At 36.9% G+C, this 27941-nt stretch overlaps 1 protein-coding gene across 2 annotated transcripts in view; it reads right to left on the minus strand.

Annotated features, from left to right (window-relative positions):
* Window positions 1–27941, minus strand: part of TANC2 (tetratricopeptide repeat, ankyrin repeat and coiled-coil containing 2) — a 275799-nt gene that overhangs the window by 89654 nt on the left and 158204 nt on the right. For both annotated transcript variants that reach the window (XM_090292221.1, XM_090292222.1), the window contains 3 exons: window positions 27676–27862; window positions 21519–21782; window positions 12012–12137 (listed from right to left, as the gene is read on the minus strand). In XM_090292221.1, the coding sequence (XP_090148347.1) occupies window positions 12012–12137; window positions 21519–21782; window positions 27676–27862 (577 nt within the window). The remainder of the gene's footprint in view (window positions 1–12011; window positions 12138–21518; window positions 21783–27675; window positions 27863–27941) is intronic.

Raw genomic sequence — 27941 nt, forward strand, 5'->3', positions numbered from 1 at the left:
GTCTCCCTTAAGTCAGCTGATAGTCTAATTGGGACCCCTTTGTACATGATTCTTTTCTTCTCTCTTGCTGCTTTTAAGATTCTCTCTTTATCTTTAATTTTTGACATTTTGATTATAATGTGTCTTGGAGTGGTTCTCCCTGGGTCCAGTTTTTTTGGAATTCTCTGTGCTTCCTGGACCTGTAAGTCTATTTCCTTCCCCAAGTCTGGGAAGTTCTCCTTTATTATATTTTCACTCAATTTTTCAAGTTCTAGTTCGTCTTCTTCATTCTCTGGCAAGCCAATGATTCTTATGTTGGGCCTTTTATAGCTGTCCCGGAGGTTTCTGATCCTCTCATCGTTGCTTCCCGTTCCTTCTCTATATCCTGGTTTGTTGAGATGAACTCTGGATTTTTTTTCCTCACCATCTGTCTCGTATGTGGTTTTGTTCCTTTCGTTATGAGTGTTTTTCGCTTCTTTCTCATCTTTTTCCAGATCTTTTGTTAATTCTGTAAGCCACCTGATAACAATGGCCCTGAACTGAGCCTCTGACAGGTTTCTTATTTGTTCATCTGTCAGATTCCTCATCTGTTGCCTGGTGAGCTGCGCCACCGGGATTTCTATAGTTGTCTGCCTCATTTTGACAGATGCGTTTTGTTTTCTTGGGCCGGCTATAGGGGGCAGTGCCTGTGTACTCGTCACGACCCAGCGACCGGCGCCGTTCGGCAACCTTTCTCGCTGCACCGTGGTGCTTTGCCGTCACAACCCAGCGACAGGCGCCTGTCCGCAACCTATTTCGCAGCCCTGTGGCGCTTTCTTTGGGGGCGGGGGTCCAAGATGGATTCACACAGTTATTCCGCTAGGAGACCGGGATCCGTCCTCCCGCCCCCCTGGGCCTCACTGTTCAAGGTGATGTGGTGGCTGCTTCTCCCAGCGTTGGGGTCGCGAGCCGCTGGGGTTTGACTGCAGCCGGGATTGTCCTCCCTGCCCCTGGGATTGTTCTCCCTGCCGCTGTCCCTGATGCGACCGCAAACAGCACCGCCCCCTTTCGCTCGTCCTACCTGCCCAAAGGGCGCCGCTGGTTTATAACTTCATACGTTGGGCTTCCGTGTAGCTTTATTTTCTGGAATTTCTAGTTATCCTTTGTTTTGAAGTAGTTGTATTCCTCTCTAGTTGTAGAGGGAGACCGAGCGTGTCCGTCTAAGCCTCCATCTTGGCCGGAAGTCCAGATTTCAATTCTTTTGGATAAATTCCTAGACATGTAATTGCTGGATCATATGGTAGTTCTAGTTTTAATTTTTAAAGGAACCACCATACTGTTTTCCATAGCAGCTGCACCATCTTACATTTCCTAATAACAGTGCACAAGAATTCCAGTTTTTCCATGTCTTCATCAAAACAAAATATACATATATTTTTTGACAATGAACATTCTAACATGTCTCATTGCTGGTTTTATTTGCATTTCCCTGATGATTATTAATGTTGAGCATCTTTTCATATACCTGTTGGTTAACTGTAAGCTTTCTTAGGAGAAATGCTGAATTACATACATCCTTTGCCCATTTATTAATAAAGTTATTTGGTTTTTTTGTTATTGAGTTATAGGAGTTTTGTATATATTTAGGATACTAACTCATCAGTTATGTGGTTTGCAAATATTTTATCTCATTCCATCAGTTGCCATTTCACTCTCTTTTTAAGTACTTTAAAATATGGATGACAAAGTAGTTTCCTTCAGTCGTAACTCCTTTACTTTTGGCTTCTAGATAACTTTCACCTTAAAATTCAACTTCCCCCCCTTTATCTTGAGTGTAATTTAACATGTTTATTTCTCATGTCCTTCTTAACCTCTACTTGTCTCCCCTGTTATGGCTCAGTTAACACAGCGAAAGACCCTGAGTTGCTGTCAGTGACTCTACACAGAAAAGGACCTTATTAGGTCATCTATTGTATTAATTTTCAACTGGCATAGCAGTGATTTTAGTCTCTGTTTTTGAATGAATTAATAAAATGCATTAAGTGTTATCTAGGCACTTTCTCATACATTATCTTAGTATATCTGCTCCTTTAGTTCCTGTTCATTACATGTTCTATTTCACTGTCAATTTGGCAGTGTCCATTTTTATTTTTTATTATTGCTTTTTAACCCTCACCAAAGATATATTTTTATTAATGTTTATAGAGAGAGGAATATTGATGTGAGAGAAACATCAGTCGGTTGCCTCCTGTACGTGCCCTGACCAAGGATAGAACCCGCTACCTAGGTATGTGCGCTTACTGGGAACTGAATCTGCCACCTTTTGGTGTATAGGACAACGCTCCAACCAACTGAGCCACTGGGCCAGGGAAGTTTCCAGTTAAGAAAAATTCTGTAGCTTGTCTTAAGTATTGACAGAGTTAATTTAATTTTTTAGATATTTTATTGATTATGCTTTTACACTTGTCCCTTTGATTTTTCCCCCTTTGCCACCCCTCCACCCAGTACCCCCACTCCCCGAGGCAATCCCTGCACCATTGTTCATGTCCATGGGCCATGCACTTAATTTTTTGGCCACTCCATTTCCTATACTGTACTTTACATCCCCATGGCTATTCTGTAACCACCTATTTGCACTTGTTAATTTCTTCACCTCTTCACACATTCCCCCACACCCTTCTACCATCTGGCAACCATCAAAAATGCTCTGTATCCATGATTCTGTCTGTTCTTGCTTGCTTATTTTGTTTTTTAGATTCAATGGTTGATAGATTTGTATTTTTTGCCATCTTATTGTTCATAGTTTTGATTTTCTTTTTCTTAAATAAGTCCATTTAAGAGTTAATTATGGTTTGGTGATGATGAACTCCTTTAGTTTTTTTCTTTTCTACTAAACTCTTTTATCTGCCCTTCGGTTCTAAATGATTTATTTGCTGGGTAGAGCAATCTTGGCTGTAGGTCGTTGTTTTTCATAACTTTGAATATTTCTTGCCAGTCCCTCCTAGCCTGCAGTTTCTTTTGAGAAACCAGCTGACAGTCTTATGGGAACTCCCCTGTAGATAACTAGCTGCATTTCTCTTGCTGCTTTTAAGATTTTCTCTTTATATTTAACCTTTGGCATCTTAATTACGATGTGTCTTGGAGTGGGCCTCTTTGCATCCATCTTGTTTGGGACTTGCATGTCTATTTCCTTCACCAAATCAAGGAAGTTTTATTATTTTTTCATATTTCCAATTTCTTGCTCTTTCTCTTCTTCTTCTGGCATCCTTATGATGTGAATATTGGACCTTTTGAAATTGTCCCAGAGACTGCTTATACTATCCTCATTTTTTTTTTGGATTATTTTTCCTTGTAGTTCTGATTGGTTGTTTTTTGCTTCCTCATGTCCCAAATCATTGATTTGATTCTCGGCATCATCTACTCTACTGTTGTTTCCCTGTAAATTTTCTTTATTTTAATGAATCCTTCATTTCTAACTGGATCTTTTTTATGTTGCTGATGTCCTAAGTTCCTTGAGCATATTTATAACCAATGTTTTGAACTCTGCATATGATAGATTGCTTATCTACATTTTGTTTAGCTCTTTTTCTGGAGTTTTTTTCTGTTCTTTCATTTGGGCCATGTTTCTGTGTCTCCCTGTTTTGGCGGCCTTCCTGTGTTTGTTTCTATGTTTTAGGTAGAGCTGCTATGACTCCCTGTCTTGGTAGTGTGGCCTAAAGTAGTTGATGTCCTGTAGGGTCAGTGGCACAGCCTCCCCTATCACCCAAGCTGGGTATTCGAGGTGGACCCTTCATGTGGGCTGAGTACACCCTTCTCTTGTAGTTGTGAGGCAGGAGACAGGAGGGAGGGAGGGAGGGAACTCCAGAGGTGTCCCAGGGCTAAGACAAAGGACATTGATACTGGACAGAGACCTTGTTCTAAGACTGGTTTTCCCTGCTTTCTGGAAAAGTGCTGAATCATGGTGAATCATGACTACACCTGCGCAGATGTTACATGACCCCAGCTTCTTTATAAGAGCATTATAATAAATAAGCTTTATAATAAATTAGCATTGTGGGACCCAGTTCCCTGTTGGCCAATCAGGGAAAATGATGGGAAACTGCATGCACAGTAGCTTAAAAGTAATACAACTACTTGTACATGACCAATAAGAGCCCGCCAAGACTAGCCAGGAAATATCTCCCCTATAAGAATAGAATCCCTCTAGTCCTTGAGGTCAATCTCTGCTCAGAGTTGGCCCGCTCCCATGTTCTGTGGAGTGTGCTATCACTTAATAAATCTGCTCTCTTTCTTTCTGCTATAATTCTTTGTCTGTGATCACCAAGACCCTGGTTACCTGTGCCGACATGCAACAGTTGAGTCTTGGTTGCTGTTGGCAGATCAATGGGAGGGATTTACCTAGGCCAGTCAGCTGCAAGGACTGGCTGTGATCACTTACTACCAACATCTGTCCTCTGTGGAGGATCGGCCGGGCAGAGGCAGGGTGGTGGTGCTCTGACATGGTTTGTAGCTGTCCCCTGGGTGTGTTGGCCCTGGGGTTTCCCAGGTGGTACAGGCTAAGGTTAGCCCCTACCTGTATTTTACCAGGGCCACACTGCCTGTGCTATAGAGCAATCTGAGATGGCCGCTACTTGTACTGGGCTTGGAGATTCCTGGTTGAAGCCAAGCTGTGAATCTAGGCTGGCTGCTGCTAATGCCAGGCCTGGGGCTCACTGAGGTCAGCAGTTACTTATTTTATAGGATTTAGGAAATTATGACGTGTGAGCTGAGACCAGCCACTCATATGGAAGAGAAACTTGGGTGGGCCCATAATTTCGGTGTGGTGAAGTCTCGGGATTTCCAAGGTGGGTCAAACAGCATTACCCAGGTTGATGGAGTCTCAGATATGGCACCAGCTTGCCAGCTTTGTGAGTGAAGGGTTTAGAAAAGGGACAATGGCCTCTGCTTGCCTTGATGCCAGACACTTCAGTTTCTCCCTGTGTGCCACTGGTGCCTTTCAAGTGCTACCCCAGTGCTGGAGCTCAGGGGGACTGAGTCTGAGTAGGTGAGTCAGTGTGTGGGTTCTTTAAGAGGAACTGCTTGGGGCTCCAGTAGTTTCTTTCACCGACTCAATCTCCACTGGTTTTTGCAGCCAGAAGTTGTGGGAACTTATCTTCTTGACTGGAACCCTGGGCTGGGGGCCTGGTGTGAGGGTTGGGACCCCTCACTCCTGAGATACCCCTCTTGAATTTTTATCCATCACATGTGGGTGAGGGACCAGCCCATTCTGTGTCTGCGCCCCTCCTCCCAGTCTAGATGGATGTGGTTTATTTAATTCATAGTTGTCAGATTCCATTCAACTCGATTTCTCATGTTTCTGAGTGATGGTTGTTCTATGTTTTAGTTGTAATTTTGATGTGGTTGTGTGAAGAGGTGAGCCATGTCTGCCTATGGTGCCATCTTGACTGGAAGTTCCAATAGAGTTAATTTTAAAGGTAGTAACAAACTATAACCTGTCTTGTCCAAAACTACGTTTTTATTTTTCTAGATTCTGTACTAAGACAAGAATGATAGCAATGATAACTATAGGAGAAAGAAATGACATCATCTGAGCGGAATTTTAGAAAGATTAATTTTGCAGCCACGCATTAGCTTGCTTAGAATATGGAAAGACCAGAGTAGGGGGACAAGCTAATTAGCTGTATGGAGAACAGATAACAGGGACGATGTCAGAAATTCTGAGAGGAGAACCCTCAGGGTGATATTACTGACTGGAGTAGAAGATAATGAAGACAGTGATTCAAAGCTGACTCCAGGACTTAAAGTCTGAATGAGAATAAAATTGGGGTACTATTAATATAAATAAAAAAGTAGGAGCTGATGAATCACTGTGGTGGCCTTGCTGATCACAGCCCCTCCCGAAAGGACAGCCATCTGGCAGTTAGTTTTTATATCCAACTGTTTCCCATCCCTAACATCCCATTGTACTGAATATCTACAATAAGCCATTGTATTGCAATTATTATACTGCTTGTTGCTTTTTACATTATATTGTCTATGACATAGTATAGAATGGTGTTTAAGAGCACAGGCTCTGGAGTTTGCCAGATGTAAAATGAATCCTGGCACTGCCAATCACTAGACATGTAACCTTAAGCAAGTTCTTTAACCTCTCTAAGTCCCAGTTCCCTTACTGCTGCTTCTTACATCAAAGGGCTCTGAGGACTAAATAAGAACATGTTTAAAGCTCTTAGCATTATGTCTATAAAGAATAAGCACTCCAATAAATGCAAGTTATCACTTTTATATCTGTTTAAAAATGGTCTCATTCTCAACATTTGTCTTAGTGTTTTAAGAAGTCCAGTGTATTCTATTAATGTGGGCATAAAAAAGGGGAAAGGTTTATTTTACTCTGGAAAAATAATACTTTCAGTCTTTCAATAACTTGCATATTGAATTCCAGCTTTCTGACATTGGTCTTACAGGATAACATTTTCTTAGAACAATCTGGAGTCACTGCTGAGTGGAATTTTCAGGAAGGGACAAAGAAACTTGGAAAACACTAAAAGAAATAGGGGAAATTCAACTCTTCCAAACACTGCCATTTTTTACATGTTTCCTCACATTTAATACCACAAAGTATAGAGAAAATATAAAAACAGTAAGGCTTTTAAAATGTGAAACATTTGATAAAATAATTATATAACTATGTCAACATAATTTTGTGTTATCAGAATAATTGGCCTTGAAGGTGAGACCTAAGATTTATTCTTACTGGAGCATCAAAACTGGTTAGTTACTTGAAATTTAAGATTAAACATTTTAAAGAGAATTCTCAGTGATGAAATAGCCTATGGTCCTACAAAGGAAATCCTGCAGTTCTGTATTTGGGAAAGTCATTCCATTAAAAAAAAAATCTTTTATGTACTATACAATTGGAAAGCTTAGATCATCTTACTGAATCAAAAAATGTTTTCCAAAAATGTTACCTAAGTAAATTTAATGACATTAAGGCTTCTTTAATAAGATTTAGTTATTTTTGGAGAAAATAATAATAGAAAGATTAACTGGGAAACTGACTCCTTAAATCTAATTTAGATCAAATCATCAAAATGGCTTAATGGTTAGTTATTTTTCTTTATTGCACTTAGGGCATTTAAAAATATTTCCCGTAATTTATTCTTACAGAATTAGATATCATAATTAGAATTTCTTTCATGTTACTTCACAGCCTTTCTTAAGTGTTATTTAATGCAAGAGATCAATATGGGCCTGTTAGAAGACTATGTGATTTATAGTCTTGTGGCAGACCTTTGTAGTATATTAGCTATTGTTTGGTTTTTTGAAATTTAATACGAAGGAGTTTACCAAATAAGGCCAGCTTATACAAAAACCAGATCTGTGCACCTATGTGGACCCACTTCAACAAGTAGTGATCTGTTTAAAAAAAAGTCAGTCAGACTACTCCAAAAAGCATAAATTATTTTCTAGCAGACATTCAAAGACATTCAGTTTGAGTACTGCATTTTCAAATTTTAGGGTGCTTTGCAAAAGGGCTGACGGGGGGAGAGAGAATCAATCTCATACTAGTAAAGCTTATAATCCAGCCATCTAATATTTACATATAGGCAGTTACATACATGCAACCTCATCTCTGGATTTTGAATTTACCTAAAAAGAAAGAAAATTAATCTTGTAAAAATCAAACAATGAACAATGAGATAGAAAATACTGATGGAAACATTTCCCTGTAAATGTGAGAGCCGGCCAGGCAACGATCAGGATGACTAAGCAGCCTCAGGGATGTGTGACTCAGTGGGCTATGGCAAGAGTATTAGCTTCATGACATGCATCTTAGTCATCTTCATAAAGGATCATTGTTTTGGAAAGTAAGGGCCTCACAAATGGTGTGAAGAACTGATTTTATTTGATAAAAATTGAGTTCTTTGCTTTGACAAAACCAAGTTAGCTGTGGCGGGGTCAATTTCACATAAATTCTGCCAATGAGTCACACTATGATTTCCACGTGGAAATCATAGTGTCTGTTAAAGCAGCTATGAACTAAATGTAGTGTCTGTGAACAGCCATTTATATAATGGGATTTAGTAAAAGTCCTAAGGAAACCAACATATTTTGATAAAATAAGTTTTAATTAGGAATGTGTAATCTCTTCAAGCAGAACAGTGCAATTATAATTTATTATCAGGAAAGTTAGAGTCTTATCATTAATAATCAGTTGTTAATTACCCCAAGTAGTTCCTATTCAAAGTCATTATGCTCTTTTGCTTTGTGTATTTTAACTCTCCCAGCTTCCTTTTATGTATTCCATCATAAGGTTTATTACATTTATCCATTAAACCCAACAACCTCTTTCTTTTGCTAGGCAGCAAAATTAGTTTATCTTCCTCTGTGGAATAAGAGATCCCATTAAGATGGTCAGAAAGAGTGAGAGGTTTTGGGTGGATAATTTCTAGCATAACTGTACACAATGATGATTACATTTTAAAAAATGGACCCCCAAATAAGTTTAAAAACTGAAGTTAAGGACTTTAATGAGATTTCAAATTAATATCTGTCAAGGACATTAGGCTTTGGGACTATACAAGGCACTTAAGGAAGATTAGCCAGCTACATACCCTGCACTAGTCCACAATCTTCCATAACTCTTTTCCCATTAAAGCTCAAGCTCTCGGATGGCTGACGGCTAGGAATCTACAACAGTAACTTGCTGCAGTGGGATTCTGGACAGTGCACTTATGTGACCTTGTCTGCACTGTTGGGCTAGATCTCTAGAAACATCAATTTTGATGGAACAGCTGCTCAAAACAGCTGTCTTAAGAAGTACAAAAAAAAAAAAAGGGATTTTTACTAATGAAGCAAATGTAATGTTAATACCCCACTTGAAGAACCAAATTCTAGCTCAGATGTTGCCCAAACAATTTCTGTTTCAGCAGTCATAATACTGCCATTATGATCAAACAATTGCGGTTACTATTAAGGGAATAGTAATAAACCATGCTTGTACTCTTAAACCATGTTCATGAACAACTTCTAACCAATTCAACTATACTTTCTTGCATTCTGTAAATAGATTGTATGGTTCCCTAAAGGCATAAAACTTATCTTCAATTACAATTGTATCCTCTGAGCCAGTGGTTCTTAAAAAGTGAGGACCCCTGGGGGTTCTCAAGACACTTTCAGGGGGTCCACAAAGTCCAAAAGACAAATACATAACTTGCCTTTTTTCATTCTCCTTCTCTGATAGTGTACAGTGGAATTTTTCAGAGCTTACATGATGCTAACACATAATGGGTCTACTATTGTTTTTAAAAAATGGATACATATTTTTAAAATTTCTCAGTTTTAATTTCTAATATGGTAAATGTCAATAGATATAACTCATATAAACACAAGCTTTTTAAGGTCCTCAATTTTTTTAAGTGTACAAAGGGGTCCTGGAACCAAAAATGTTTGAAAATCACTTCTCTAAAAAAGAACAGTGCAACGCTGCCTGCATGAAGCACCCAATAAATGCTTGCCACTTCTTTAGACATATATTCCAGGAATATTATTTCAGATAAGCTCTATACTTGGAGTCAGTAACTTTAGTACTTATAGGATACAGATCCAGGGTTGTTTAAGACCAGAATTGAGATTAAAAAACTATTTCATGACTTGTTTGATAATATTTTAACATATAGAATGATATACCTCTAATGTATAAAGATATGTCTTAATTTATACTATAAAAGGTTTTCAATCACTTTACTACTTTTGGGAATAAAGTTGTTTTACTTCAACCATAACCAGAAAAAGAAAAAGATATCAAACTGAAAAATGACTGCAATTTGTATATTCCTTTTAACAGAATTAGAAAGGATGATGTGATATGTTTTTAAAAAAATTAAACTAGGATGCTTGGAAAACAGTATGATTCTATTTCTATAATGAAGTGCAATGTTTAAGATATAATGATCACAATTACAAGAGCTTGCCAAGCAGGTCTATGGAAACATGAGAAAAGTCTGTCCAAGTTTGCTTTCCTTTCTTGTTAATGTGTTTTAAGTCATATCATAAGCCATAGAGTGCATTTGTAAACAGTAATCAAGATAACACGTTACTCTTTGAAGGAAAATTATTGTCCAGGGCCTCAAAATTCTAAATTAAAGTATGCTTATTTTAAAAGGAAAAATACTGCTTAGTAAATATCCAATATCTTATGGATTAAAGTACTTATCTGGATGGCAGGTACTCATCATTTAGACTGCTGAAAGGAAACCTCTTGAAAGAAAAGACAACTTTAAGGAACTAAAACCCTAATATCATAGTACCATTATCAATGGACAAATTCCATCTTTAAGTATTAATGTAAACAATAAGTTAAAACACTGTCTGTAAGGGGTATAAAATTAGCTTTTTTTGGGATACATTATACAGGCAGAGCACGTCCTGAAGACTTTGGCCCTCTGAAAACAGTCTTTGGATGTACTCTGGCTTTAGTGAATGTTTAGATTGAAGCTCAAGGCAATGGAAAATTTTTTGTGGTGTTCTAGATACAACTGATATCTGTGTGTAAACAATCAAGCTCACTAAAATGCATTTTTTTGTCAAAAATCTTACAAATCTTTAAATACCAAAAGTGGAAATGTTCTATCCACTATCAATAGAACCCAACATGAAGAGTTCTCAAAAGCACACAGCTAAAACCTGTCAATTCATTTTGTTTTCTATGTACTATAAAATCCATTATTCATTGACTAGCAAAGCAGAAAACAAAATCAACAATGTGAATATGTTTCACAGAAATGAGATGCATGGTGATGCCAATGTGGCAGATTTTAACCAAATTTGAAGGTCTACATAGACCAACAGTTGCATCCAATCTTCTTTACTATGTCTATGCATCTGGTTTTGGAACAAGTCCTTTATTTAGTCTTTTGACTAAAGTTATTCAGGCTTTGGATATAATCAACCTATCATCACTAAAGTAGTACTTGACATAATACCACTTTCTGGGCAGGAAATACACCATCGTACATACTAAGCAACTAGTATGTGGCTAACTGAAGAAATGACAAGCAGGATGGATAGAATTAAGAATAAAACTGTGACTAAGGTGATCAACTCACTATTGTTGATGGGAGGTATGGTGACTGTAGCAACACAGTCAGTTATTTTATGCTCCCAGGTGCTTAGCCATCATTGAAAAACTGTCAGTATAATGACTTCCTGAATGGCCAGCAGGCATGTATGAATCCCTTTCTGTGTGAATTATGCATTTGGCACTATACAGATCAGAATGGAGCACAGGACAAGGGGTGAGAAGGAGAACAAAAGAAAGATGAAAATAATCTGCAAACTAAAATTAAAAATATACTTGATGTAGTAGAGCTACGGATTACTGGATTTTAGAGAAAGCAGACCATCTTTAAGGCTACCAGAAATAATTCAGTTCATTTTGAGCAAACAGTAATGGATACCAATAATGGTTTCTCAACTAGACCCTGGTTATAACAAAATAAAAGTCTCTGAAGAAGATCAGGATCCTGTTTGTAGAAACATGCAACATGCACAAAGAGTAAAAAAACAGGCGCCGATGTTTGCTGTTGCCAGATCAGGACTAGAAGCACTGGCTAAAATTCCAGGAAATTAAAAGTATTATACTATATGTCACCAGAAATGGCTACTAGAATGAAAATGAAATAAATTCTTTAGCAAAACATTTTCAGCACCAAGTTCACACTGCAATATGGCTAGGGTTGAAGTTGGTCAACAATCACTTGAGATGTTTAGGGTCTTAAAGAGGTTATTTCCCTCATCACCCCCACACCAGCCCTTTCCACTTCTTTTCTTACAGAATTTCAAGGAATTAATGCCAATGCTTCCAGATGTAGGTAATTCCGATGCCTTTGGGCCATGTATTTGTATTTATCTTTTTCTTCTATGGTTACATGCTCACTTCTTAAGAGAGGTTTAAATAAGTGTGGAAACTGGAAAAAAGAGGAACTTTTTGCCTGTTGCCCATTTCCATTTCCCCTGGGCGTCCCCAGGCACAGCAGTCCTGTGGTTCTAACCTCTTAAATCCTGCTGTGTGCGAGCACCACTCATGCTCTGTCTTGGCATTCGGAGAGACGTCCTCAAAGGTGTGTGTCTCTGCTCATCCAGGTAAGCAAGATCCTCCAAGTGGGCAGAACTTGTGGCTGAAAAGACAAAACAGTTTGGTCAAAAGATGTAAGTTTTCAAACTTTGCGAAGTTTTTCTCTCAAACTTTGGAATGAGAGCTTACTCTCCCAGACACATTTACCAAGGGTATGCTGAACTCCAAATCACCATCAGTGTGTAGAACATGGCCAGGGAAACATGTCAAGAGTTGTCTTCAGCTCCTTCATCACTATCAACTGCCTGAGCTTATGGAGACTAGTAACAAATTGGCAAACGTTAGTTCCTGACTGCAAAGATTAGTTTTTGCTTCTTTTTGGGTCACAAATTCCATTTGCAGAATAAGCTAGGAACATCACCAGTGAAAAAACTTATTTAAACTATATTGAGCTCTATGAAAAACATGACACTATTTTCAACATTTTTCCTTCATGGTAAAGAATAAAATATAAAAACATTCTGCAAATAATTTGTGTGTGTGTGTGTGTGTGTGTGTGTGTGTGTGTGCTGGAAAGGTGAGAACCTGGGACAATGGACAGAACTGCAGTTGCCAAGTCTATGATACCTGGGTTCTCTTTTACCCTTTCAGTAATTTAAAATCTAGATAATTCTTTACATTTCAAATTTTCCGTTAAAATACCTGTATGGTTTCTATCTCCTGGCTGGCCCATGACTGGAATAGCACAGATAATACCTGAACTGCAATCCCCTTCTATGATGTTGATATTAAAGTATTATCACAGACTGCAGATATGAAAGAAATCTTAAAGATCCTCTAGTCTCTCTAGAGGTCAGCAAATTGAGGCCAGTAGGTGAAATATGGCTTGATGCCTATTTTTGTAAGGAAAGTGCTATTGGAACATAGCTTTGCCTGTTTAAGTATTTGTTCACAACAGAGCTGAGCAGTTGTGACAGAGGCCTTTGGCCTGCAAAGCCTAAAATACTGGCTGATCTTTTTAAAAAGTTTGTTACATTAATCTAGTCAATTCCCCTCATTTTACAGATTAGTAGAGTAACCTGTTTAAAGTGAATCACTCATTCAAGGTAGGGCCAGGCCTTGAAACCAGCGCTCTCAATCCAATGAATGCTATTTCCATTGTACCCTCCTCCTCCTCTTAAAGCCAAACAGATCTAATTCTTTCTTAAAAGACTTATTTTTCCATTCCTTATTTATCTTTGCCACTTTCCCTCAATTTCTTGCTATTCATGGCTTTGAAGGGCAATAATCAAACTTGGGCCAGAAAGAACTTGCTAATGCAAAGTAAAGGTACCAGCATGTCACAGACTTATGCATCTCTGCACTCCAAATGTTTTCCACAGTAAGAAACAAAAGAGTAAAGCCCCCTGCCCTTTTTTTGTTCAATCTTCACCTGAGGGTATGTTTTTAAAAACTGATTTTAGGGGAGGGGGAGGAAAGGAGAGGAGAAGGGAAGGAGAGAGAGAAATAGCCATGTGAGAGAAAAACATTGATTGGTTGCCTCCCATATGTGCCTAGTTACATGCACTGATTGGGAATCAAATACGGACAATGCTCCAGCCAACTGAGACACCGGCCAGCGCCCAAATTTGTTTGTTTGTTTGTTTTTAAATAAGGCAAGTTAAATAAAGCAGAAGAGTAACATGAAGAGAAGATCAATGACAATGAGAACCTTTTATTCACATTAAGACAAAATTCGAATGAAACCTGAATGGCTGGATGAGTAATCTGCTTACCATTATGGCAATATTAATGACACATTATATTATTTTAAAGCAAGTCCTAGCAGGGTTCTTTTACTAAAATGGTTTGATATGCTTTAATAAAAAGAGAATGTATCTTTCATTAATAGTAGGCAGAATGATATAGAAACATACAACACAGTGACTAGAACGTAAGCTCAGTGACGGTGGCCATCTTTATTTTGTTTATCGATGATTCTCAAGTACTTTAAACAGTGCCTGGCACCTATATAGTACATGCTCTATAAATGCTAGTTCAATGATTAAACAATTGTTTGAACATATGCTTTGTGTTTTAGCTGCATTTAAGTAATCAATGAGTAACAAATTAGGTTTTGTTATTTGAAAGTTAGGGATGAAGGAAGTGGCTGTAGCAATAATGCCTTGTACATCATCAGCCCACACAAACACCAACGACAGAGCTACATGGACACATATATTCCCACCGTATGGTGCTGCTCCTACGGTGAAATTATACTGGAAAATTTGTTTGAGATAATTCTGTCAAGTTAAGTTAATACTATAAGATTTAATGAATACTTTGCAGATACATTTAGAAGAAATAATTTGGTAAGTTGAGGGGAAATGAAAAAATAGGAAAAAACAAATATGCAATAACGATTTTATATAAAAAGTAAACCCATAAAATCTATGTCATTATAAAGCCTTGTTTTTTGAGATTTCATCAGATTGGAACAGCTGACTCACTTACAGAACATTTAACTGACACACTTTTTTGAAGTCAAAATAATTTAATACACTAGTGGGTAGAAAATAATCCAGCTGACAACATTTAGTACAAAACATTCCAGAGGCAACTCTATATTGAGTTTGAAACTAGTTTGAATTGTTTATTATTGTGCCAGTTGCCACTATGCAAACAGACTTTAGTAGCACAACTGTCATTCTGGCCGCTCTGAGGAGGGCACCTGGAGCGGTGCTTGGTCAAAGCTGCAGCCGGGCAAGAAGCCACGCTGCTGTCCTTACACCTTTAGGCTCATCAGGCCAGTGTTCTAACTGCTGAAAAGCCCAGTTTTGAGACTTTGTAAAATGCTCAATGCAGTTCCTGATTGAATCCATGTATATCCCCCAAGATTCCCATTTTGCATTTACCTGATTCTTAAGATCCTTTTCTTAGGAAAATGTGCAGCTCCAAACATTAACAAGTACGTAGATGGTGAAGGTCTATATTTTAACTGACTTCTGCTGTATGTTTCCCCGATAAACTCATTTTCACACAAAGCACAGAGGACAGCTGCTGCAGGCGAACGCTTCCTGCTTCCCACATCCCTCCAATTCATTGCCGACCTCATTTAAGGCATCAAGGATGACCACAGACAGCCCGCTCTCTGATCATTTCTGCCATGCAACCGCAAGCCCACAAGTGTTCTCTACTTTCTTTTAACACAATAGGCTTAAAAATAAATATGCAATAGTGATTTTCATTTTGAAAACACTAAAACACAGTTTTAATTCTCTGATAGTTTAGAACTTTAATTTAAAGGTATAAAAACATCTAAATTTGTATTTGTAAAACTGAGCTACTCTAGGAAAAACACAGCCAAAAGTAATTTTTAATGACTTAATCATTTTAGTTAAAAGTTTTGGTTTTCAGTAAATATGTGTTATAGGGAACTTTTAATTGGTATATTTAACTATAAGACTTTACCTGTTTGAGTCTTTATGTTTCTAAAAGTATACAGCTAAATCGAATAGACCAATATATTTATACTTATAATAATCAGACTTCTGTTTTAAGTTAATAAAAAGTATATAATTGTTTAAAAATTTTCATTACATGTATTTTTTCTATTTATGTTGAGTTGAAAGGTCAGAAAAATTTCTTAGAAAATAAAATCAACATAAATATTCACATATTTGCTGACTCCATTCCCTGAAAGTCAAAGTATTATAAACACCAAAGTGTTATAAAAGCCACGTGTCCTTTCCATTCTTTTTAAAATCAAGGGTCTTATGGAATAATATAAACAGTTTTAGTTTTTTAGAGTTCAATCCAGTAACAGCCTCAGGGAATAACTTCTTGACAATTTCCTGGTCCTGTTCCATGTGGCCCTATAAAGATGCCATAAAACTCAGGCAAAAAGAGGGTGCCTCTCGCCATGACTGGTGTGACCCAGTGGGTTGGGCATTGTCGCCGCGGACCGAAAGGTCACCAGTTCAGTTTCCAGTCTGGGCACACGCCTGTGTTGTGGGCCCGGTCCCTGGTTGGGTGGAAGCACGCAAGACAGGTGTTTCTCACACATCAAAGTTTCTCTCCCCCTTTCTCCCTCTCGCCCCCCCCCCTAAAAATAAATAAATAAAATCTTAAAAAAGAGGGTACTACTCTTCGCCAAGTGGGGAGCAGTCTGCAACACAGCAAGGGCCATTTAAACAATTACTCCCCTAGGTTGTTTTAAAAGTAATGCAAATGGTATTTTCACATCATTATTCAACATTATTAGGTTTCAAAAAAAATTATATTATTCATACCAAGATAAAGTTTTTTTTTTAAAGGTGACATTTAAAAGCTGGAATTGAATGAAGCCCTTTATTATTGGCATTCATTGCCCTCCACTTCCCCACCCCAGCTGTGCTTAGAACAATTTAATGAGTATAGATATGCTGGATTCCCTCCCCCTCCCCATTTCACGCTCATCTCATATATAATATCCTTAATTATTCCTGTTAACCAAGGAGATTTGAATATTTGATCTTGCCCCAGTTTGGGGAAACCACTTCTATGTATACACTAGAAAGTAAAGGAAAATATGTGTATCTAAAGCTAAAATGAGAAGAGGGGGCCCTCTTGAGCTAAGAAAATTTATTTTAAAAGATGATTTAGATATCTAATCATTTAAGATACACTAGAGATGATGGTCTTATCAAATATTTACATACGTTATATAGTTAGCAGAATAATTCCCTGTGAAAGTAATTTTATTTCTCTACATCCAGGAAACAGTTTCAACCTATAATCTATTCAATTTTGAAAATAAGTGAGTCATTCGGTTCATAGCTCACTTTCCTGCCTCTTTGTGAGGACACTGAAACCATGGTTTCCAGACACAGAGAACAATGCGACACAAACCGTTTCCTGACCTATGGCTTGTGTTGTAGGCAACAGTAGGTCTGTTTGTATTACATTCAACACTGACAAGAAATAATTATCTGATGAAGTATTTTGTTCGACACAGTCAATGTGTACTACTCTGAGAGTACAAAATCCTATTTTCCAGGACAGATCTATCTGGCTTCTGATGGTACATTTAGCTTTTACCCTTCCTAGTCCTTTGGAGAAGCATGATCAGTACTGCTTATGAACCTGAAAATCTCTGTTAGCCAAAAAGGTCAGTGTTACAGAGTTGCCATTGTGATACGTGAAAAAATAATCAATAATTTGGGTCTACAGGCATAATAATTCAGGCTAATAGTATCCCCTCACCCCTTTTTTTAATATGGGGGAGGCACAGGATAGAAAAAAAGAAGAGGGGAGAAAACATTTCAGTGTGTACTGGAAAAATTTTTCAACACTTGAATTTAAAAAATCTCTAATAGCAAAGAAAAATGATTTTTATAATATTTGATATAAATGATATACTTTCTATTAAAAAAGATAAAGAAATAATGACACCAAAAGCACACTCCATGAAAGAAAAATTTGATAAATTGACGTCATCAAAATTTTTGTGCTCCAAAACACATCAACAAGAAACAAAATAATAAGCAACAGACTAAGAGAAAATATTTTGCAAACACATTTCTGATAAAAATTTGTATCCAGAACATACAACCAATTATTGCAAAACTCAGTAACAAGACAAACAATCCAATAAAAAAATGTGCAAAAGGTTTGAGTATTTTACTAAAGAAGATATATGAATAGCTAATAAGTACATAAAATGAGCTCAAATCATTCTTCAGAAGAAAAATGAAAATTAAAAGCACAACAAGATATCATTGCATACCCACTCCAACAGCCACAATTAGGAATAAGACAGAAACAAATGGTAGAGCAGTTGTGGAGGAACAAGAATCCCCCTGCTGCGGGCGGAAATGTGAAATGGTGTAGCCACTTTGGAAAAGTTTGGCAGTTTCTTTAAAAATAAAACATAAATTTACCCTATGATCTATCAATTCCACTCTTAGGTATCTGTCCTAGAGAAATAAGAACATATGTACACCCAAAGAATTGCACATGAATGTCCGTAGCAGCACTATTCACAATAATCAAAAATTGTAAAAACCTAAAAGACTATCAACTGGTGAATGGATAGAAAAAATGTGGTAACATTAGCCATACAATGGAATACTATTTGCAATATAAAGGAACAAACTTCTGATATGTGGATGAATCTCAAAAACATTAAGCTAGACACAAAAGACCACATACTATATGACTCCATTTAAATAAAATGTTCAAAAAAGGTAAATCTATGGCGACAGAAAGTAGATTAGTGTTTGCCCGGAGCTGGGGGTAGTAATCAAATTAACATTAAATAGACATAAGAATCTTATTGGGACAATAAAAATGTTCTAAAAGTGATTCATGGTGAAGGTTGCATAACAGTAAATATACTAAAAATTACTGAATTGAGTGAATTACTCAAATTGGGTGAATTTTACGATATATAAAATATGGCTCAAAAGATCTGATTTTGAATAAAGAAGTTCACAGAGACCGCTGCTACCACTGACCAAAGTGGAAATTAGAATAATGACTGGCCAGTCCGGGTACCTAATAACTTCAACAAATGACTAATAAATTATCAATTTGTTGAAGTCATTAGTTATTTTTTTTTTAATTTTAAAAATTGATTTGAGAGAGACAGAGAAACACTGATTCGTTGTTCCACTTATTTATGCATTCACTGGTTGATTCTTATATGTGTCCTAACCAGGAATTGAACCCGTATCTGGACAATACTCTAACCAACTGATCTTCTCAGCTGGGGCCTTGTTAGGTTATTTTTAGTCAACACTAAAAATAGGTACTGCCCTGACCGGTGTGGCTCAGTTGGCTGGAGGGTCATCTGGGAACCAAAAGGTTGCAGGTTCAATTCCTGGTCAGGGCACAAGCCTAGGTTTCAGGTTTGATCCTCAATCCCAGATCCCTGGTACGGGCATGTATAAGAAGCAACCAATTGATGCTTCTCTCTTGAATTGATGTTTCTCTCTCTCTCCCTTCCTCTCTCTCTAAAAGCAATGTAATAAAAATGTTCTTGGCTAAGGATTTAAAAAATAGGTACTTATTTAAAGATCTATTTATGTTGCCTAAGACTGCTATTTCTAAAGCAAAGCCAAAGGTAAACTCTTCTAGAAAGACAGGAGTATATATATACTTTATATATATTTTAAATTGAGGTATAATCTACATACATAAAAAATATAAATCTTATATGTATAGCTCAATAAATTTTTTATACACACAGGCACAACCCCCCCCCCCCAAACACACACACACCATGCAACCACCATTCAGATCAAGATATAGAAGGCGCCCTTAACTGATGTTCCCACCAAAGGTAACCACAACTTTAGTTCTATCACCATACAATAGAAGTGCCATAGTTCTGTGTTTTTCTAAACTTTATATACATACTTCACACAATATATATACACTCCATAATGTTGTCTGTAGCAATACTACATTTTCATTGTTGTATACAATTTATTTATCCAGTCTACAGCTTTTGGAAATTATGGATAAAACTGATGTGAACATCCTTATTATTTGCCCTTCAGTGAACGCAACAACTTATTTTTGGTGGGCATTCTATGTAGGAGTAAAATTGCTAGGTTTTAGGTAACATGCATATATAGTTTTATATGCCTTTAATAGATCTTGCCAAGCAGCTTTATAAAGTGGTAGTACCAATTTATTAATATATTCCCATCAGTAATGTATGATAATTTCAATTGCATCACATCCTTAATATCACTGGCACTGCTATTCTTTTTAATTTTGTGGGTATGGGGATAGTGGCCGCTCACTGTCAAGAACTGTGAAGGCTCTGCTATTTTATCCTACGTCTGCGCTAACAAGCCTGGGCACTGAAAGGCATGAGACAGCTACGTCTGAGATGGAAGAGTTCATTACCCAGAGGGATAGCAGCAGCCAAGGGGTCAGCATGTGTGCCGGTTCCCTGAGCCCCAGTCCCCACAGAGCAACACAAAGAGGGCTAAGTGATACCCACACATGCAGGTATCACCTAGAATATTTGCATCTTCTAGGGTTTTATATAAATGAAGTCATATAGTATGTACTCCTTTCTCTTTTTTTTAATCTGGCTTCTTTCACTAAGTATAACTACTGAGATTCGTATGTGTTGTTGCAGTCCGTATTAATAGTTCATTTCTTTTTGTTGCTGGGCAGTATTCATTGCAAGGATATACTATGATTTTATCCAATCACCTGTTGATGGACATTTCGGATGTTTACCATTTTTCACTATTACAAATAGATTTGCTATATAATCATCTGTGTATATTTCATAACAACATATGCTTTCGTTTGTATAAATCCTATTGGGTTTTTCATCTCATGTCTTTCTCATAAGTTATAGGATTCTAGGATTCTAATATGACATCATGGTTAAGGATCATCATAAAAAATACCTAGAAGAGACAATATTCTGTCATATAGGAAAGTAAATAATCTTGAAGAATTAATAATAAAATCTTTTGAGTTACTCATCTTCCAGATGAGCTAGTCTCCCCATAATCGCATCTGATGACAGATGCTAATGGTCTCCCAGGGGTTGGAGCAAAGAGTAATGGTTAGAAAAGGTAAGAAAGGAAAGTGGGAAAGGCAAGAAACATTAAACTATCACCTGCATAAAATAAATAATCACATTTGGGAAATAAGAGCTCCTGACTACAATAATGAATTTATTACCCTGTGTCAGTGAAATAAACCTATCCAGGCATTCATCAGGCAATTAAGAAAGACAAAGTAACTTTGATTTTGTAGTATGGACAAATTCCAAATGATGAGACATTTTGAAAATGCCAGAATTCCCTCATATTCTGCAAAAGCTCTTGGTCTGAATTATTAAATAGTAACTTAGCTGTATAAAAAAAAAAATCCTTAGTCTAAACAGCTGCTTAAGAATAAAGGCTCCATATTCCAGCTGCTTAAACTTCTGAACCGTTCCTTTCAGACTGAGGCTGCTAGTGGTGTTAATGAATTATTCTTTAGCCATGCAGGCACCTGGTGATTCTTTCATGATAAGATAGCCACAGTACCGTGAAACAGTGAGCTTTCAGAACGGCGAACTAGAATTCTTGCCTGCCTGCCATGCCTCAGACTATGGAGGATGACTTCTGATAATACAAATTCTACTGAAATAGTATACTTTAATAATAATTTAAAAAAAAACAACTTTAAAACCTCAAATTGAAATCCCTTCAAAGACTTCTAATGTGAGAAAAAAACTTTTAGAAGTTTGACAATATACTTTATAGGTTCTGTTTCTGATTTTATGTGTGCTTTTATGTATTTTGGGAAAACTAAACAATCTATCACTCGAGGAACACAAGCTTCCTCCATGTTCAAAAAGATATACATGTGTGTATTACCAAACATAAAATAGCAGCTTAGTCAAAGATGAATGAAAATTTAAATACTGTTAGAACAGAATTTATTTTCATTTCAATATATACACCAGTAAAATGGTCATTCAAAAACAAAAACAAAATCTTACCTGCTACTGAATTTGGTCGTGGCATTAGATACAGAGGAATAGACTGCACTGATTGTGATAAAACTGTTTCCAAATTCCTCTCAGGGATCTTATTCAGACTATAGGTGGAAGCCGTCATGTTTTCATCTACTCGATATAAACAGGAATCCATGCTGGATTTTTGAGACTGCCAAGGTTTTAGGTTTCCTCCAGATCCTAATTCTTTACTGCTTTCCCCAACATATTTTGTGCGTTCTACATTTTCAGAATAGCTTGTCAACGTAGCTGGAAAAAAAAAGAGTAAAACGAATTAAAAAACAAACAAACCCTGGAGATGAATCTGCTTAATACTATCCAAATTCAAGACTAGATAACGAGAATACTAGTAACATTGTTTTTAAAAAGTTACTGATAATCTTTTCATTTCCACCATGAAGTTTAAATAATTGAAACCAAATATAAGCATCTCTCATCTCAACAACTCTATTTAAATAAACCAAACAAATTCATACATCAGTGCTAAAGGATTGACAACAAGGGCCTATCAATGCGAAAAATTTCAGAATTTCATCAAAAGGGAATTTATATAATTTTTATGAATTACTGGAGAGCTCCAGAGGTCTCAAAAAGATTTATATATTTGTACTTTTAATCCTATATTTACCCTCATTTAAATTTATTTCCTGGCCCTTTATGTGTAACAAAGAATTAGAAAAAAGAAACAGCAGAAACTAACAGAGGAGAATGAATGTATCCAAATAAGGAAGCAATACAGGGCTTTCTTGTTTGTACTGAACTGTAGCTCTGATCCTATCTAGTCCCTTAATGAAATCAAACAACGACTGAAAAGGCTTCTAGAACTCTATTGAGTCTTACCACTAATTATAAACAGGAATTATAAACAGGAAAATTTCCATCAACCCTAGAAATGGAAGGGTTCAATACATTAAAACCTAGATTATAAAAATCGTAGTAGTAATTACAGAACAAGAATAAATGTCATGCCAGGAGAGTTTTTATATGGTAGTTCATATTCTCTTCTCACATTTTATTTTTATTTATTTTGTTTTTAGAAGAGGGGTAGAGAAACATCAATTGGTTGCCTCTTGTACACGCCTGACTGGGCATCGAACCCACAATCCAGACATGTGCCCTGACCAGGAATTGGACAACCTTCAACCTTTCGGTCCAGAGTCACACAGCCAGGGCCTCTTCTTAAATTTTAAATATACCTATCATTAAAAGAAGAGACCTAAGTTCATGAGGTAATTTCCATGATTTTTTTGTTTGTTTGTATATTTTATTGATTTTGCTGTTACAGTTCTCCCAATTTCTTTTCCCTTTGCTCACCTCCATGATTCTTTTTAGTGAAGTTTTCTCTTTGGAAATTTAAGGGGAATTCTGGACTTTATAGTAAGAAGGCAAAAAGATGAATTACAAAGGAAGACATACTGGTTGCCTTCCAGCCTTGCAGCTCTTTGTGATAATATGTTCTCCTTGCATCTGAGAATTAAGTGCTGCCAACTGGTCTCTGTATCCTCACTGACATTAGGATGCCCAACAACATCTCCCTGTCAATTCCATCAGAGTGGGAAGTCACCATTACGTTCACAAAATACCATTGGTCCCACCTCCACTTAGTCATGAATTATCCTTTTTACATATTGCTGGATTCAGTTTGTTAGAATTTTGTTAAGAACTGTTAGGTCTGTGTTCATCACAGACACTGGTCTTACTTTACTGAACACGTAACGTCTTTGTCTAATCTGGGCTCAGGGTAATGTTGGCCTCATAAAGTTTTCCATTCACTTCAACTTCCTAGCGTAATTTGTGTAGAAATGGTATTATTTCTTCCTTAAATGTTTGGTAGAATTTATTGTCAAGGCATCTGGATGAAGAGTTTTTCTTATGAGAAAGTTTTATACAACAAACTCAATTTGTATTTAATAGCTATAAAGCTAGTCAGGTAATCTCTCCTCGAATGAGCTTTGGTGGATAAATATTTCAAGGAATTTGTTAATTACATCTAAATTGTCAAATTTACTGGCATGAACTTTTCATGAAAAGTTGTTCTTTTATTATCCTTTTAATGCCTATGGTGTCTGTAGTGATATATCTCTCTAATTCCTGATATTGGTCATTTGTATCTTCATTTTTTCCCTGATTTACATGGCTAGAGGTTTATCAATCTTACCGATTTTCTCAAAGAACCAGTTTTCAGTTTCACTGATTTTCTCTACCATTTTTTATTTCATTGATTTTTATTTCTTATTATTTCCTATTTATATTGGTTAAATAATTTTTTTCTATTTTCTTGAAGTGGAAATTTAGTTTACTGATTTTTAAAAAATAAGCATATAATACTACAAATTTCCTTTTAAGCATTTCCTAAGCTGCAGTCCACAAATTTTGATGTTTTGTTTTCATTATTATTTAATTAAAAATATTTTCTAATTTCCACTGTGATTTTTTTGATCTAAGTGTTATTTAGAAATGTGTCTAATTTCTAAGTATTTGTGAAATTTCCTGACATTTTTTTCTATTATTCATTTCTAGTTTCACCACACTGTAGTCACAGAACACAGTTTTTATGGTCTGAGTACATTTAAATTTATTGAGACGTGTTTTAAGGATCAGAATATAGTCTATCTTGGTGAAGCTTCTGTGTGCACCTAAAAAGAATCTGTTCTCTGTTCTTGTTGGGTGGACTGTCCTATAAATAACAATTAGGTCAAGCTGGTATAGAATTATTTAGGTCTTCTGTAGGCTAACTGATTTCTTACCTGTGCTACCAACTAATGAGAGCTGACTGCTGAAATCTCTGATTATGTTTGTGGATATATCTCCCATTCTGAAGCTCTGTTATCATGTGCATAAACATTTAGGACTGTTATTCCTCCTTAATGAAATGACCCATTTATCATTATGAAATGACCTTCCTTTATTTATAGGTCATCATTCTTTGTTCTGAAATCTACTTTGATATTCTTTTTTTCAGAAATGGGCGAAGGAAGGAAACAATGAACACCAAGCAGGAAAGGCAGAGACTTGCGCTTCCTTTATTAACCCTTTCTAAGTCTCTTTCGGACACTGCAACGGGCCACCTTTTTGCAGGACTGGACGTGGACCTCTCCTCTCAGAACAGAACTGAGAGCACCACAGCACCATGCTGCCAAATGAGACTGGATGCCAAAAAAGGGTACTATTCGATCTATGTGGTGCAAGGCTCAGTAGTAATGAAGTTGCCACCCTGGACATATTCAACTGCCTGTTGACTGTCTGGCTACAGCGGTCCTAGGAATGGCGTGAATCATTCCCATAGGCTGAAGCTGGGTCCTGTTATTAACATATCCACTGGTTGCTCCTAGTCCTTTTGTACTGATTGTGGGTAAAGTGAACCAGTGCCTGTGCGCTGCGGTACACAGCCTCTCTCCTCTGTCCCTGGGCTTCCTTATTGCCACTCAGACAGGAGATGTAGTAGGGCTACCGGACTCATGCCCTGAGAAGAGTGGGGAAATGATGCCCGATTAGGGCTAACACACCAATGGGAGAAGGGAATTAGCAGAAAGATCCCCTCCTCATTTTCCCTTCCCCAGTTCACGCACATGTGGTCTCTGTGAAGATTTTTCCGCAGAACCACATAATCACCTCTGCCAGCTCTGTACAGTAGTCCCTGTCTATATCGCAGTTCACTTATCATGGCCTCACTGTATCGCGGGATTTTAAAAAATATTATATTTAATTATTTATCATGGATTTTTCGCTATATTGTGGCATTTTACGGTACTGTATACTATGTTTTTTTAAAATAATTTGTTTACTTATTTATTTATTTTTTAGAGAGAGGGGAAAGGAGAAAGAGAGGGAGAGAAACATCACTATGTGGTTGCCTCTCACTTGCGCCCCCAACTGGGGACCTGATGTGCAACCTAGTCATGTGCCCTGACTGCGAATCGAACCAGCGACTCTTGGCTCGCAGGCAGCCAGGGCTTGTATACGTATGTTTTTAAAAGTTACATAGGTTTAAGAGTGTAGAATATGTTTAAGAACATAAGTAGTGTTTATAAAAGTGTGGAAAAGGTTAATAAGGGAGTGGGAAAGGTTAATAAGGGACTGGGAACGGTTTATAAGTGTGTGGGAAGGGTTTATAAAGCCTTAATATATATATAAATACTAAAATAAATGTAAGGTCCCTACTTCGTGGATTTTCACTTATCGCGGGGGGTCTAGAATGTAATACCCCTGGTAAGTGAGGGAATACTGTAATTCCTTTCCTGATATTTGCTCTCCCTCCGCCTTTCATTCACTCTTCCTTCCTTGCTTTGTACTTCCTCAGTAAAGTGTTAGTACATAACCTTTTGTCTTAGAATCTATTTTCTAAGGAATCTGTACTAAGGCAGCCTTATTGATGAAAATATTGAGAACCGTTGGCTAGACAGTCCTAAAGCTAATTCAAATGTTCAAGTCATATCAAGTTATATTATTTCGGTATGTAGTCAAAACTACTTACTTTAATTAAAAATTCATTTCATATATTCAGTTTTTCAGTCATAAATAGCAAAGGTTCCTAACCTTTTTGTCACCAAACACAATGCTATACCACCCCCAATGAGATTTTTATAGATTCCATAGCATATTTTATAATTATAATTTCTAAATGTGTTCAGTGATAGTATAAAGGTATACATGTATTTATATTATCTGTGCATACGTCTATGTGTACTTATCCTAACTTCTGCAAACTGTTTCATTCCTTTAAAATATATTTTCTTTTGGTAAAATCTAACTGAAATATAATTTCATTTGGCGTAAAGTTGTGGTGCTTCAGCTGGCTTGGTAGTTCTTGGCTAGAAGTGTGGAGTTCCCCTAGGTGCCAGGCTCAGTATACTGAAAGCCTAAATGGAAACTCCTGTTTCCTGGAGGACTTGTGTGCCAAATGTTTAAATATGTTATTTAACTTCTTGCCTTTCATTTTGTGTGTGTCTGTGTGTGTGTTGTGTCCCAACAGAAGTTTTTATCACTAGGTCCCAAATCAGAGTTGGCTAAGACTTACATATATATATATATATATATATATATATATATATATATATATATATATATCCCTTTTTCCAGATCAACCATGAACACATTCAGCAGGCTCCAAACATCATGAGAACACTCTTTCTTTACAGCTCTGAGAATGTAGTAATGAGTTCCACTATTCTCAATATTTCAAATAATTTATAAATAATATGCTTACTGGTGACTAGTTAAGTAAAACATCAAGCTTCTGTAAGCTTAGCTGAAATTATGTCAAGGGTAACAACACTATCTTATTCAGTTTGAACAAAAGCCTTGGCATACATATATTTGTTTGATAAATTAAAATGAGAAATAAACTACTGAAAAATGAATACAGTGATGTTAAAAACTTGTTTTCAAAAATATAAGATCTATCAACAAAAATTATAAAAGTCTTGATTGGTGGTGGCAAGTTTTGAGAAAGTAAATTAATTTGTGGCACAAAGACAGAATGATTCAGTGGCCTATGCACCCTGTTTTATTACTCAAATTGCTAAATTTTATAATAAGGAAGGGATTTATGGTCATGGTATTTAAAAGCAAAACCAAGGACGACATCTAGTTTTCCTAATGTGAGAAGAGCCTTGATGTCATTCTGCACCACTGTTGTGCTATCTGTACAAACCAAACCTGTTATTACATAGTTCACTTGTTTTTCAGAAACGAAACCCAGAGTATTCCTTGCCCCTTTTTTCACGAGAAAAAGATTCTTCACTCAAAACTTCACTCCTCTCCATTTGGCTGCCTCCCATTAGTAAGTATAGAACAGGGAGTAAGTATAAACTGAGAACCTCCATGAATGCGACGAGCCCAGGGAGAGAGGAACTTTTTCTGAGCCACTTCTGTTGGCAGACAGATATGAATTTACAGGAAGTATTAAAAAGCTTTTTCTCTCCACTCCTTCATTTACCAGGTAATACCTTTAAAGGAGTGGTTAAGAAGGGAGAGAGAGCTTTCATTTTGTTTACCTTTATTTCTCTCTCTAACATTAAAAAGAAATATTTTATACATAGTATCTCAACAACTCAAAAGCATATTTTTTGAAAACTGTAAGCCTGTGTTTAATTATTTTTTTAAAAAAGACATAAAATGATTCACACAAAAGCCAGCTCACCAATGATGCCACTGTCTCTGCTTTCGAGGGTGGAGGTTGGGCTGGTGACAGCCCCGTAGCTGCAGTCCTTGGCTGTCGCATTTGTACTGACTGGGGGGAGGGTGGAGCAGGGGCTGCTGGCTGGTGGAGAGGCAGTGCTGCTAGTCAAGGTAGAACAGGGACTTATCCGCTGGGTGATTGCTGAGGTCTGAAAGATTGAAATGAAAACACGTAAGACAAACCGATCAGCTGTTAAAGTAAAAGATATCTTGTGGTAAAACATAATC

The sequence above is a fragment of the Furipterus horrens genome, unplaced genomic scaffold, assembly GCF_987537825.1.
Source record: "Furipterus horrens unplaced genomic scaffold, mFurHor1.1.pri manual_scaffold_11, whole genome shotgun sequence".
In the NCBI taxonomy this organism is placed as follows: domain Eukaryota; kingdom Metazoa; phylum Chordata; class Mammalia; order Chiroptera; family Furipteridae; genus Furipterus; species Furipterus horrens.